Raw genomic sequence first — 12,756 nt, 5'->3', positions numbered from 1 at the left:
TGAGGCACGTTTTCACCATTCCTCTACATGTTGGCGTTGGATGTAACCCTCTAGCTAGAATGGAAATATGGTTGAGAGTCCTTCAAAAATAGGGTGTCATTTCGCCTCAGGCCGGGAGCTACGTATCTGGCTGTGCGCTCAGTAAATGAAAGTGGCTACATCCCGTTCAGAGTGAGAGGAGCGCGAGCCATGACAGCGCGCCTCCCTCGGACCATACCCCCTGAAGCAGCCAATTACAATGGATTACCCTTGCTACGTCACAGCTCCAAGGCCAATCCGCGTGCCCAGATGCTGCCTCCTTGTTAGTTTTGGAGTGTTGTATCGCAAAGGTGGTTGTGTAGTTTCTACTGCTATTTTTGATAACTTTTCGGCCTCGCATTGACGTTATTCATGTGCCACGGGTGTGAGAAGTGCTGTGCAATGTCTGCCTTATTTTAGAGCAAGACTCGAGTGCGGCCAGGCCTTCTGGTGTGGGTTCAAGAGCGTGTGTTTAGTGACGCCAGTGCTCACGTGGACACCCCAGCCATGCTTGGTGATAGTGATTTTGGTGGTGAATTTAGTGTTGATTATGGTGATACAAGTGCTACTGGCGATGGTGCAGGTGAATGTTGGTGATGAGCTACTTGGTGATGTTGGGGAGCCCAGTGTTGGTAATAGTGGTGGTGGTGGAGCACCACGTGATGCAGATTTCAGGGGTCAGGAGTGTACCCCCCAAGGCCTTATAGAAAAAAAAAGCAGGATGAGACAGAGTAAGGTTGACGAGTTGGCACTGGAGGTTGCCAAGCGTAAATGTAATTTGATCATGACGAGGCCATTAAAGTTATACGCACTCCTCAGGACTTATGTACGGTAACTTTAATTTACTACGATCTTTTGGGATAATAAAATGAAGGAACTCAACAAAGTAAGATTGTAATACTATTATCATAATACAGGTACTCCTCGACTTATGACATACTCGACTTACGACAACCCAGACATACGACCGCCGTGGTCGTATAAAATATTTTTCAAATTATGTATTTTCTAGTACCGACGTTAGTGATCGTGCTGTGTACTGGCAAAATTTTTCTTTGTAATTCCCTTTAAAATGGCTGGCAAGCGTAAAAGTGAGAGTTCTCGTGGTGCTGAGAAGAAAAAGAGACACCCATTTTAGAATTTTAATGTATTATTTTCGCATTTTCGACTTACGATCAATTCGATTTACGATCTGGTCGTTGGGACGGATCCCCATCGTAAGTCGAGGAGAGACTGTACTGTTTTTACTAAAGATTGTGCAAACTTTCTCCACCTTTGTACACGTATGTTAATTACTGTACATTGGGGGGGAGGGAGGGGAGAGGTTAATGGTGGCGGGGATGAGTGTAGTGGTGTTTCCTTATTATTACACACTATTATACTTAACATTATTATAAATCTTTGGCTAATAATAGGGAAGGAAAGATAAATACTGATAGGTAGATGAGTTTTTATTATTATTTAATTTTTAGGGGGGGGGTGTGTAAGACGAGTGTTGTTTTTGGTGATCATTAGCGTGTTTTACAGTAATAGCCCATAATAATAAGAAAATTCAACTCGCAATAAAATAATAACTATTCACAGTACTGTACTAACTTCCAGTTTTCACAATTAGCTAGGAGAGGGATTGAACTACAAGATAAACAAAAAAAGAACCTTCTAGCTTTAAAAACAACAAAGTTATGGTTGCTTGAACTTAAAAAACTTTAAACACGTTTTTCTCCGCTTTTTAAATCTGGCGCTTCATCCCCTTCTAATGCTGAGCGCCTCAAGTGTTGTTGATGAGAAAAAGGCATATAGATGATTCAGTAGAGGAGATAAAACAAAATACCTATAAATGTGAAAACCAGGAAGAAATGAAGCTACATACCTGTAAAATGAGCCCTGAGTTGATACAGGTAGGTCATGACAGCTAATTTATCAGGCACTGTGAGTATTACCATGTCTTGGGGCTCAATCAGGCGGGTCACCCCTAATCTCTCACCAGCTTCAAAGGCCTTCTTACAATTGCCTTTCACATCTTGCGGGGACAGGCTCTCATATTCTCTGCGGACACAAGATGAATTAAATACCTCATTATCCCGTACAATACAGAAAATAAAAAAAAGAACAATTATTTCACCCTAACCTTCAGTGTTCTTGGTTACTTATACTGTACTGTATATAGTTAACATTCACTGATATAATTTGGTTGCTTAAAATGAACACTTTTTGCAGATGACGTAAAATATTATCTATGATATTCTTGATTCCTAAGAATTATTTTGTAAGCAGAGGAGAACAGGTGAAAGGAGGGAACTCCAGTATGAAGAAACTATGGAGTAATCATAGTTATAAATGTATACATGTCTTGGTATGTATGTATATATTACAACAATCTTACATTCCTTCCTTCAGTGTACAGTATACTCAATGTTAATTAGCCTGCTTATAAAGTTATAACATCTTAATTATAATGCAGCCATACCATCAGCACCCTTAGTACTATCCGCGACCAACCTCCTCCCCACCTCCCACTCCCTGGCTGGGCCTCAAAGGTAAACCTGCTCCGGTACTCACACAAGGTCTGGTCTGAAGTGGTGGACGATGGCACAGAAGGCAAGCCCATTCCTCCAGGAGGTGGTCATGTTGGTGATCTTGACGCCCTTGTAGCCCCGGGTCACCATCTGGCACCACGACAACAGGTCCTGACCCGGGGTACATCCTCCTCCTCCTCCTCCTCCAGCATCTTTACTTTCTTCTGTCTCTCTCCCTCCACCTCCTGCTTCACCGCCCCCTTTAGAAGGTCCCATCTGAAAATCAACGAGAGGGTTAGTGACATCAGCAAACTTCCAAGTCTATCAACTGTCTTATGTGGAGCAACTGATCAGAGCCCACCTACAGGAAATCTATCCACATCAAAGTTTTACATATTAATAAAATAAAAAAGGATACATGTCTCAATACCTACTAATCAAATAAAAATCTTCAGAACAGAACTGCATCACAGGTTTATTCCCTGGGTTAAGTGTGAGACAAGTGTTAATCAGTCTGACACTATCAAACATTACAGGTTTTCTATGGATACTGCACCCCTGTTTCCTCCAGTACTAGCACAGGACAGTGAAGGGTGTACTAATGAAGAGACCTACCTTCTGAATGGCTAATAAGCTGACAAGTGGTGGAAATAATAAAACAAACTTAAAAAAATAATAAATTATAAGCATATGGGGTCATACTATTGCAAAAATAACAAAACTAAGTAAGATTTCCCAAGAGAAAGCCCTGACAGTAAAAAATTATGAAGTTGTTCGCAGTCATATTTCCCACCTCTGTAGACGGTCGTGTAATATTTCAATGTGATTCTGATCTTTTAAAATGTTAGTTTTGCATAATGTAGTACAGTATAACTAATAAGTAATTTGTCTTAATATGCCTTATTGTGGGTAAAAATAAGTATATATTAAATGCATCCTCTGAAAGTGTGAATTTGCTACCAGAGTTTAACAGTTAATTCATGTATAATACTTCTGATAAACTTCTTACATGCTTATGTTTGAAATAATGAATGTATGCATCTTTATATAATTTAGCTAAATATCTTTCTCGTCAGAAACAGTCATCCCAACGATTATGAATAAACTCATTTAGAAATACACCATTACTTCAGGACAAAAACGGACAGGTTTGCAATAGCCAATCAGCTGTAACTTTTGATGGAGGAGGCGGGGCATCTTTTCTCAGCTGGGAAAAAATGCGCTATAGTGACGGCCCTCATATACCAAAATTTATCGTCCATGGTCTCATATTGTGCCTAATTGACTCATAAGCTCAATCACCTTTATATAAAAAACAAAACATTAAGTATACAACAAGAATTATTCCACCTAATCCTAATACAAAAGTAGACAAGGTTGGAACAGCAAGTGGGAATGGGAACAGGTAAAAGGTGAGAACAGCAACAGGTAAAGGGTGAGAAGAGCAACAGATAGAGGGTGGAAACAGCAACAGGTAGAGAGAGTAGGAACAGGAACAGATAGAGAGGGTGGGAACAGCAACAGGTAGAGAGAGTGGGAACAGCAACAGGTAGAGAGTGGGAACAGCAACAGGCAGAGGGTGGGAACAGCAACAGGCAGAGAGGGTGGGAACAGCAACAGGCAGAGAGAGGTGGGAACAGCAACAGGTAGAGAGGATGGGAAGAGCAACAGGCAGAGAGAGTGGGAACAGCAACAGGCAGAGAGAGGGTGGGAACAGCAACAGGCAGAGAAGTGGGAACAGCAACAGGCAGAAGGGTGGGGAAGAGCAACAGGCAGAGAGTGGGAACAGCAACAGAGCAGAGAGGGTGGGAACAGCAACAGGCAGAGAGAGTGGGGAACAGCAACAGGCAGAGAGATGGGAAGAGCAACAAGGCAGAGGAGGTGGGAAACAGCAACAGGCAGAGAGAGTGGGAACAGCAACAGGTAGAGAGGGTGGGAACAGCAACAGGCAGAGAGGATGGAGACAACAAAGGTAGAGAGGGTGGAAACAACAACAGGTAGAGAGGTGGAACAGCAACAGGAGAAAAGGAACACAACAGGTAGAGAGTGGGGAACAGCAACAGGTAGAGAGGGTAAGACCAGCAACAGGTAGAGAAGGGTGGAAACAACAACAGGTAGAGAGATTGGGAACAGCAACAGAGAGAGGGTGGGAACAGCAACAGGCAGAGAGGAATGGGAAACAGCAACAGGCAGAGAGGTGGGGAAGAGCAACAGGCAGAGGGTGGGAACAGCAACAGGTAGAGAGGGTGAGAGACAACAAAGGTAGAGAGGGTGGGAACAGCAACAGGCAGAGAGAGTGGGAACAGCAACAGGAGAGGGTGGGGAACAGCAACAGGCAGGGGTGGGAACAGCAACAGGCAGAGAGTGGGAACAACAAGGTAGAGAGTGGAACAACAACAGAGAGAGGTTGGAACAGCAACAGGCAGAGAGAGTGGGAACAGCAACAGGTAGAGGGTGGGAACAGCAACAGGCAGAGAGGGTGGGAAAAGCAACAGGCAGAGAGGGTGGGAAGAGCAACAGGCAGAGATAGGGAACAGCAACAGGCAGAGGTGGGAACAACAAAAGGTAGAGAGAGTGGAAACAACAACAGGTAGGGTTGGAACAACAGGCAGAGAGGTGGGAACAGCAACAGAGAGAGGGTGGGAACAGCAACAGGCAGAGAGTGGGGAACAGCCAGAGCAGAGAGGGTGGAAGAGCAACAGGCAGAGGGTGGGAACAGCAACAGGCAGAGAGAGTGGGAACAGCAACAGGTAGAGAGGGTGGGAACAGCAACAGGCAAGAGAGGGTGGGAACAGCAACAGGCAGAGAGAGAGGAAGGCAACAGGCAGGGGTGGAAGAGCAACAACAGGCAGAGGGTGGGAACAACAACAGAGCAGAGGTGGAAACAACAACAGGTAGAGAGGGTGGGGAAAAGCAACAGGCAGAGAGAGGTGGGAACAGCAACAGGCAGAGAGAGTGGAAACAACAACAGGTAGAGAGAGGGGAACAGCAACAGGCAGAGAGGGTGGAACACAACAGGCAGAGAGGGGGAACAGCAACAGGCAGAGAGGGGGTGGAAGAGCAACAGGCAGAGGGTGGGGAAGAGCAACAGGCAGAGGGTGGGAAGAGCAACAGCAGAGAGTGGAAACAACAACAGGTAGAGAGGGTGGGGAAGAGCAACAGGCAGAGAGGGTGGGAACAGCAACAGGCAGAGAGAGGTGGGAAGAGCAACAGGCAGAGAGTGGGAACAGCAACAGGCAGAGAGAGTGGGGAAAAGCAACAGGCAGAGAAGGTGGGAACAGAAACATGCAGAGAGGGTAGAACAGCAACAGGTAGAGAGTGGGAACAGCAACAGGCAGAGAGGGTGGGAACAGCAACAGGCAGAGGGTGGGAAGAGCAACAGGCAGAGAGGTGGGAGAAACAACAGCAGTGAGGGTGGGAACAACAACAGGCAGAGAGGGTGGGAACAGCAACAGGCAGAGAGGGTGGGAACAACAACAGGTAGAGAGGGTGGGAACAGCAACAGGCAGAGAATTAGAGGAACAGCAACAGGCAGAGGATGGGAACAGCAACAGGCAGAGAGAGAGTGGGAAAAAAGCAACAGGCAGAGGGTGGGAACAGCAACAGGCAGAGAGGGGTGGAACAGCAGCAGGAGGGTGGGAACAGCAACAAGCAGAGAGGTGGGAACAGCAACAGGCAGAGAGGGTGAGGACAACAACAGGTAGAGGATGGAGACAGCAACAGGCAGAGAGGGTGGGAACAGCAACAGGTAGAGAGAGGTGGGAACAGCAACAGGCAGAGGGTGGGAACAGCAACAGGCAGAGAGGGTGGGAACAGCAACAGGCAGAGGGTAGAACAGCAACAGGCAGAGGGGTGGGAACAGCAACAGGCAGAGAAGGGTGGGAACAGCAACAGGCAGAGGTGGGAACAGCAACAGGTAAGAGGGTGGGAACAGCAACAGGCAGAGAGGTTGGGAACAGCAACAGGCAGAGAGGTGGGAACAGCAACAGGTAGGAGGGTGGGAACAGCAACAGGCAGAGAGGGTGAGAGACAGCAACAGGCAGAGGAAGTGGGGACAACAACAGGCAGAGAGGATGGGAACAGCAACAGGCAGAGGTGGGAACAGTAACAGGTAGAGAGGGTGGAACAGTAGGCAGAGATGAGAACAGCAATAGGCAGAGAGGGAACAGCAACAGGCAGAGGGTGGGAACAGCAACAGGCAGAGAGGGTGGGAACAGCAGGTAGAGAGGTGGGACAGCAACAGGCAGAGAGGGTGGGACAGCAACAGGCAGAGAGGTGGGAACAACAACAGGTAGAGAGGGGAGGAACAGCAACAGGCAGAGAGGTGGGAACAGCAACAGGCAGAGGGTGAGGACAGCAACAGGCAGAGAGGATGGGAACAGCAACAGGCAGAGGGTGGGAACAGTAACAGGTAGAGAGGGTGGGAACAGCAACAGGCAGAGGTGGGAACAAACAGGCAGAGGGTGGAACAGCAACAGGCAGAGAGGGTGGGAACAGCAACAGGCAGAGGGTGGGAACAGCAACAGGCAGAGGGTGGGAACAGCAACAGGCAGAGAGGGTGGGAACAGTAACAGGTAGAGGGGTGGGAACAGCAACAGGCAGAGAGGGTGGGAACAGCAACAGGCAGAGAGGGTGGGAACAGTAACAGGTGAGAGGGTGGGAACAGCAACAGGCAGAGAGGGTGGGAACAGCAACAGGCAGAGGGTGGGAACAGCAACAGGCAGAGGGTGGGAACAAACAGGTAGAGAGGGTGGGAAAAGCAACAGGCAGAGAGGGTGGGAACAGCAACAGGCAGAGGGTGGGAACAGCAACAGGCAGAGAGGGTGGGAACAGCAACAGGCAGAGAGGGTGGGAACAGCAACAGGCAGAGAGAATGGGAACAGCAACAGGCAGAGAGAGTGGGAACAGCAACAGGCAGAGAGGGTGGGAACAGCAGCGGGAGAGGTGGGAGAATAATAGGGAGAGGGTGGGAACAACAAAGAGAGAGTGGGAGCAACAGCAGGAGAGGGTGGGAACAGCGACAGGCAGAGAGGGTGGGAACAGCAACAGGCAGAGGATGGGAACAGCAACAGGCAGAGAGGGTGGGAACAGTAACAGGTAGAGGGTGGGACAGCAACAGGCAGAGGGTGGGAACAGCAGCAGGCAGTGAGGTGGACAGCAACAGGCAGAGGATGGGAACAGCAACAGGCAGAGAGGGGGAACAGCAACAGGCAGAGAGTGGGAACAGCAACAGGAGAGAGGGTGGGAACAAAGCAACAGGCAGAGAGAGGGTGGGGAACAGCAACAGGCAGAGAGGGGTGGAGGACAGCAACAGGAGAGGAGAAACAGCAACAGGCAGAGAGGTGGGAACAGTAACAGGTAGAGGTGGGAACAGCAACAAGCAGAGAGGGTGGGAACAGCAACAGGCAGAGGGTGGGAACAGCAACATGCAGAGAGGTGGGAACAGTAACAGGTAGAGAGGGTGGGAACAGCAACAGGCAGAGAGGGTGGGAACAACAACAGGCAGAGAGGGTGGGAACAGCAACAAGCAGAGGGTGGGAACAGCAACAGGCAGAGAGGGTGGGAACAACAACAGGTAGAGAGGGTGGGGAACAACAACAGGTAGAGAGGTGAGGGACAACAACAGGTAGAGAGGGTGGGGAACAACAACAGGTAGAGAGGGTGGGAACAGCAACAGGTAGAGGTGAGGACAACAACAGGTAGAGAGGGTGGGAACAGCAACAGGCAGAGAGGGTGGGGCAACAACAGGTAGAGAGGGTGGGAACAGCAACAGGCAGAGAGGGTGAGGCAACAACAGGCATAGAGAGTGGGAACAACAACAGGTAAAGAGGGTGGGAACAGCAACAGGCAGAGGGTGGGAACAACAACAGGTAGAGAGGGTGGGAACAGCAACAGGCAGAGAGGGTGAGGACAACAACAGGTAGGGTGGGAACAGCAGGCAGAGAGGTGGGAACAACAACAGGTAGAGGGTAGAACAGCAACAGGCAGAGAGGGTGGGAACAGCAACAGGCAGAGAGGGTGGGAACAGCAACAGGCAGAGAGGGGTAGAACAGCAACAGGCAGAGAGGGTGGGAACAGCAACAGGCAGAGAGGGTGGGAACAGTAACAGGTAGAGAGGGTGGGAACAGCAACAGGCAGAGAGAGGGTGGGAACAACAACAGGTAGAGAGGGTGGGAACAGCAACAGGCAGAGAGGGTGGGAACAGCAACAGGTAGAGAGGGTGGGAACAGCAACAGGCAGAGAGTAGGAACAGCAACAGATAGAGGGTGGAACAACAACAGGTAGAGAGGGTGGAACAGCAATAGGTAGAGAGAGGTGGGAACAACAATAGGTAGAGGGTGGGAACAGCAACAGGTAGAGGTGGGAACAGCAACAGGTAGAGAGGTGGGAACAGCAACAGGTAGAGGGTGGAAACAGCAACAGGTAGAGAGGGTGGGAACAATAATAGGGAGGGGTGGGAACAACAATAGGTAGAGGTGGGAACAACAATAGGTAGAAGGGGAACACACAATAGGTAGAGGTGGGAACAGCAACAGGTAGAGGGTGGGAACAATAAAAAGGGAGAGAGGGTGGGAACAACATTAGGTAGAGAGGTGGGAACAACAATAGGTAGAGAGGGTGGGAACAACAACAGGTAGAGAGGGTGAGGACAACAACAGGTAAATGGTGGGAACAATAATAGGGAGAGGGTGGGAACAACAACAGGTAGAGAGGGTGAGGACAACAACAGGGAGATGGTGGGAACAATAATAGGGAGAGGGTGAGGACAACAACAGGTAGATGGTGGGAACAATAATAGGGAGAGGGGGTGGGAACAACAATAGGTAGAGAGAGTGGGAACAACAATAGGTAGAGTGGTAACAAAAGGTAGAGGGTGGAAACAGCAATAGGTAGAGAGGGTGGGAACAACAATAGGTAGAGAGGGTGGGAACAACAATAGGTAGAGAAGGTGGGAACAACAATAGGTAGAGAGAGTGGGAACAACAATAGGTAGAGGTGGGAACAGCAATAGGTAGAGAGGGTGGAAACAGCAATAGGTAGAGAGGGTGGGAACAACAATAGGTAGAGAGGGTGGGAACAGCAACAGGTAGAGGGTGGGAACAGCAACATCCTCGAAGTCGGTCACCACGGTTTGCACGTTGGTATTGTAGTTCAGGTCTGCACATTTATCAACTATAGCCTGAAAGAGTTCTTCGTAGGTGGCACGAGTCTTGCTTGGAAGAAGAGAGTACACTGAAATAATAGCTGTATCACCAAAAGGCACACGGATATGTTTGGAGCCATAGCAAAGTTGCCATCCATATATACAGTAACAGCACCAGCAAGGTGTCTGAAGCCACCACTGGTACCAAACACTAGAATGCTGTTGTTTACATTTGGTCTCTTATCATAGAGTAAAAACTCCCTTGATTAGGGCCAACTGTCAGCAAACTCAATAGGAATTTCACCTAGATCTTTTAGCAGACGTGGTACAGGTGGAGTCAGCCGTTGGTTGAGCAGAGTTCGTTTGCCAGTATCAGCAGATGGTATAAGTGTTCATACGTCATCATCACACTGGCTCACACCATGACTGTAGATCTGAGCTGGCTTATCTCGGGTGTTGGTAGCTTGGTCTTTCATCCAGTTGCGTACTTTGGCAAGATGGATTTGGGACTGATCTGGGGCATGGTTGTGAGGCTGGCCTATCTCTCTCTGTAGGTTTCTCGTCATACTGCCCCAACAGTGACCACTGGATCTTTTAACACACATCCACTGCAACTTGGTTTTGCGAGTGACACGTTTGGTATACAAGTACCCATTGTTGCAGAATTTTGAACCACGCTTATTACTGTCAATAATTTCCATGACTAGAGGCGTAAAAATTAATTTTCACTAAATACTAACAAAATATACAGAGGGACAAGGTTATATATGTATATAGGTCACCTCAACGTGACCTCACACCAAACACCTAGTCAAAAAAAATTACCTGATTAGACAACCTGTGGTCACAGTGGCCTCACCTGACTTACCTTAATCCAGTCAGGTGAAGTCATTGTGACCACAGGTTGTCTAATCAGGTAATTTTTTTTGACTAGGTGTTTGGTGTGAGGTCACGTTGAGGTGACCTTTATACATATATGTTTGTCTTGATAAAATCACACAGGAAAAAGGGAAACAATGGAGTAACTTAGCTTTATTCAACACATCTTCAGAGGCAACTGGAGATGTGTGATTTTATCAAGATTTATCTAACCCATGTTTCCATTGTGGATCTACATGAAATATATGTTTGTTTGTACTGTGTTTGTATTGTGACTTTTTTTTCCTGGATTCGGGACAAAAACAGGGAGGTTGGAAAAAATCTTACCCTAGATTTCATCAACATCCTAAATAGTGAGATTGGTTTACACAAAATGACCTGAAATATCTTTGAATATCCCCAAATGTCAAAGAAATACCCTAACCTGTGCCAAAATTCCCAAAACCTGCATTTACACCAAGCCAGTCAAGTCAAGTCAAGTCAAGTCAAGTCAAATGACTTAATTGACTTGACTTGACTTGACTGGCTCGGTGTAAATGCAGCCTAAAACGTACAAAAATCCCAAACGTCAGAAAATTCCCTTAAATATCAGACTAATCCCTAAAACGTCAGAAATTTCCCTTTAAACCTCTTAATATTCCCTAAAATGCAATAGAAACGTTCGATAAGTGTGTGTATGTTACTCACGTGTGTAGAGTTGAGGTGGAGGGGTTGGAGGGCTTGCCGATCTTCCAAGGTCCGTCGCCTCTCACCAACGTCAGTCACCCTGAAACAATAACTTGTGGTAAATTTAATCGACCTTCATTACCCAGTAAACTTATTTGTTTACATATACAGGACAAACACACAGACAAGCAAAAAAAAAGATACAGAAAGACACAAGAGAATAAACCTGAAAGGGAGAAAGATACATTTGAAATTCAAGAGGTAATTTTTTATTAAATTTTCTTTTAAATGTTTGGACTTTAACATTCTTTTCAAAAACAAAAACAACCTCACATAACTAAGACAAAAACAATAACAAAACATTCTAACATAATTAAGCGAGAGTAGTTTGAGTTGTATCAGTTTTCAATAAAACGCTTTACTGCCATAACCCACCAACGCCATTTGTAAACAAGCAGTCGGAGGGTGATGCTCTGCCTAAGGGAACTTCAAAGCTAAGTTCACATAATCCTGTAATAATTTTTGTTTTTCATGTAAACTCAAAATACATACCATACTAGAGTTTCATTAAGATATTCCAATAAATATTTGTGATCATCCTCGTTGCAAGATTACGCACTCAAATTATCTTTACCTAAAACACGTCTGGATGCAGTACTTATCTATGGTCTCACCTGAAAATTATCTACCCTAGCCTATTTCTCCTGAAGATTAACCACTCTTAAGCTACTTGCAGAATCAGGTTAGGAAAGGTTAAAACTAAGGTGGTTAATATTCAGGTGAATATTTTTTTTAGAAGTGTAGTACTGCAGGAGGCCACCCACACACAACCTCCCTGGATGACTACAATTGCCACACTACATCACTAACCACACAATAAATCCTATTTCGAATCAGAGTATCGGGAATATGAACCTTAATTCGAACAGCTGAACCAGGGAAATGATCCTTAATTCGAAACTGAGTATCTTAAATGTTGTTATACGTATCAGAGAGAGAGAGAGAGAGAGAGAGAGAGAGAGAGAGAGAGAGAGAGACCAGCGATATATACACTAGACTTGTTACAATTCTTTCTGAGTCGTCCGTCTGCCAGAGTTTGTTTACTGTGCTCGAAGTATCAAGCACGGTGACGAACCAACGACGCCACACTGAATTCTTATGCTTCGAGTTTGGTTCAAAATACTTAACGCATTGCTTGTGTTTTCATCTATCAAATAATTAATTGATTATTTACCTGTACAAATATTTTAAAGGAATTAGCTGTTTATTTCCCGACAGTGATGAAATGTTTCCGTAAAATTAAAAAAAAAAACTGCAGACATGAAACTACGAAGCAAAAATGAACCAATTGGAGGTTTGAAATTATTAACTAAACTAGAGAGAAAGAGATAAAGGCACGGAGAGGGAGAGAAAGAGATAAAGACGGAGAGGGAGAAAGAGATAAAGAGGGAGAGAAAGAGATAAAGGCACGGAGAGGGAGAGAAAGAGATAAAGGCACGGAGAGAGAGAAAGAGATAAAGGCACGGAGAGAGA

The 12,756-nt window shown here is 46.4% G+C and overlaps 1 protein-coding gene across 1 annotated transcript in view; it reads right to left on the bottom strand.

The window, feature by feature from the left end:
- The window catches only part of LOC121872732 (EH domain-binding protein 1-like protein 1), a 36,732-nt gene extending 25,404 nt beyond the window's left edge, over positions 1–11,328 (bottom strand). The window contains exons 1-3 of the mRNA XM_042375756.1: positions 11,245–11,328; positions 2,578–2,810; positions 1,889–2,064 (exon numbers count right to left, since the gene is read on the bottom strand). Coding sequence (XP_042231690.1) covers positions 1,889–2,064; positions 2,578–2,810 — 409 coding nt within the window. The 5' untranslated portion in view covers positions 11,245–11,328. The remainder of the gene's footprint in view (positions 1–1,888; positions 2,065–2,577; positions 2,811–11,244) is intronic.
- Positions 11,329–12,756: the final 1,428 nt, after the last annotated feature.

Source organism: Homarus americanus, unplaced genomic scaffold (genome assembly GCF_018991925.1).
Source record: "Homarus americanus isolate GMGI-L3 unplaced genomic scaffold, GMGI_Hamer_2.0 scaffold39155, whole genome shotgun sequence".
NCBI lineage: Eukaryota > Metazoa > Arthropoda > Malacostraca > Decapoda > Nephropidae > Homarus > Homarus americanus.
Note: the sequence above shows the minus strand (reverse complement) of the source record. Positions and strands in the feature narration are given on the sequence as shown.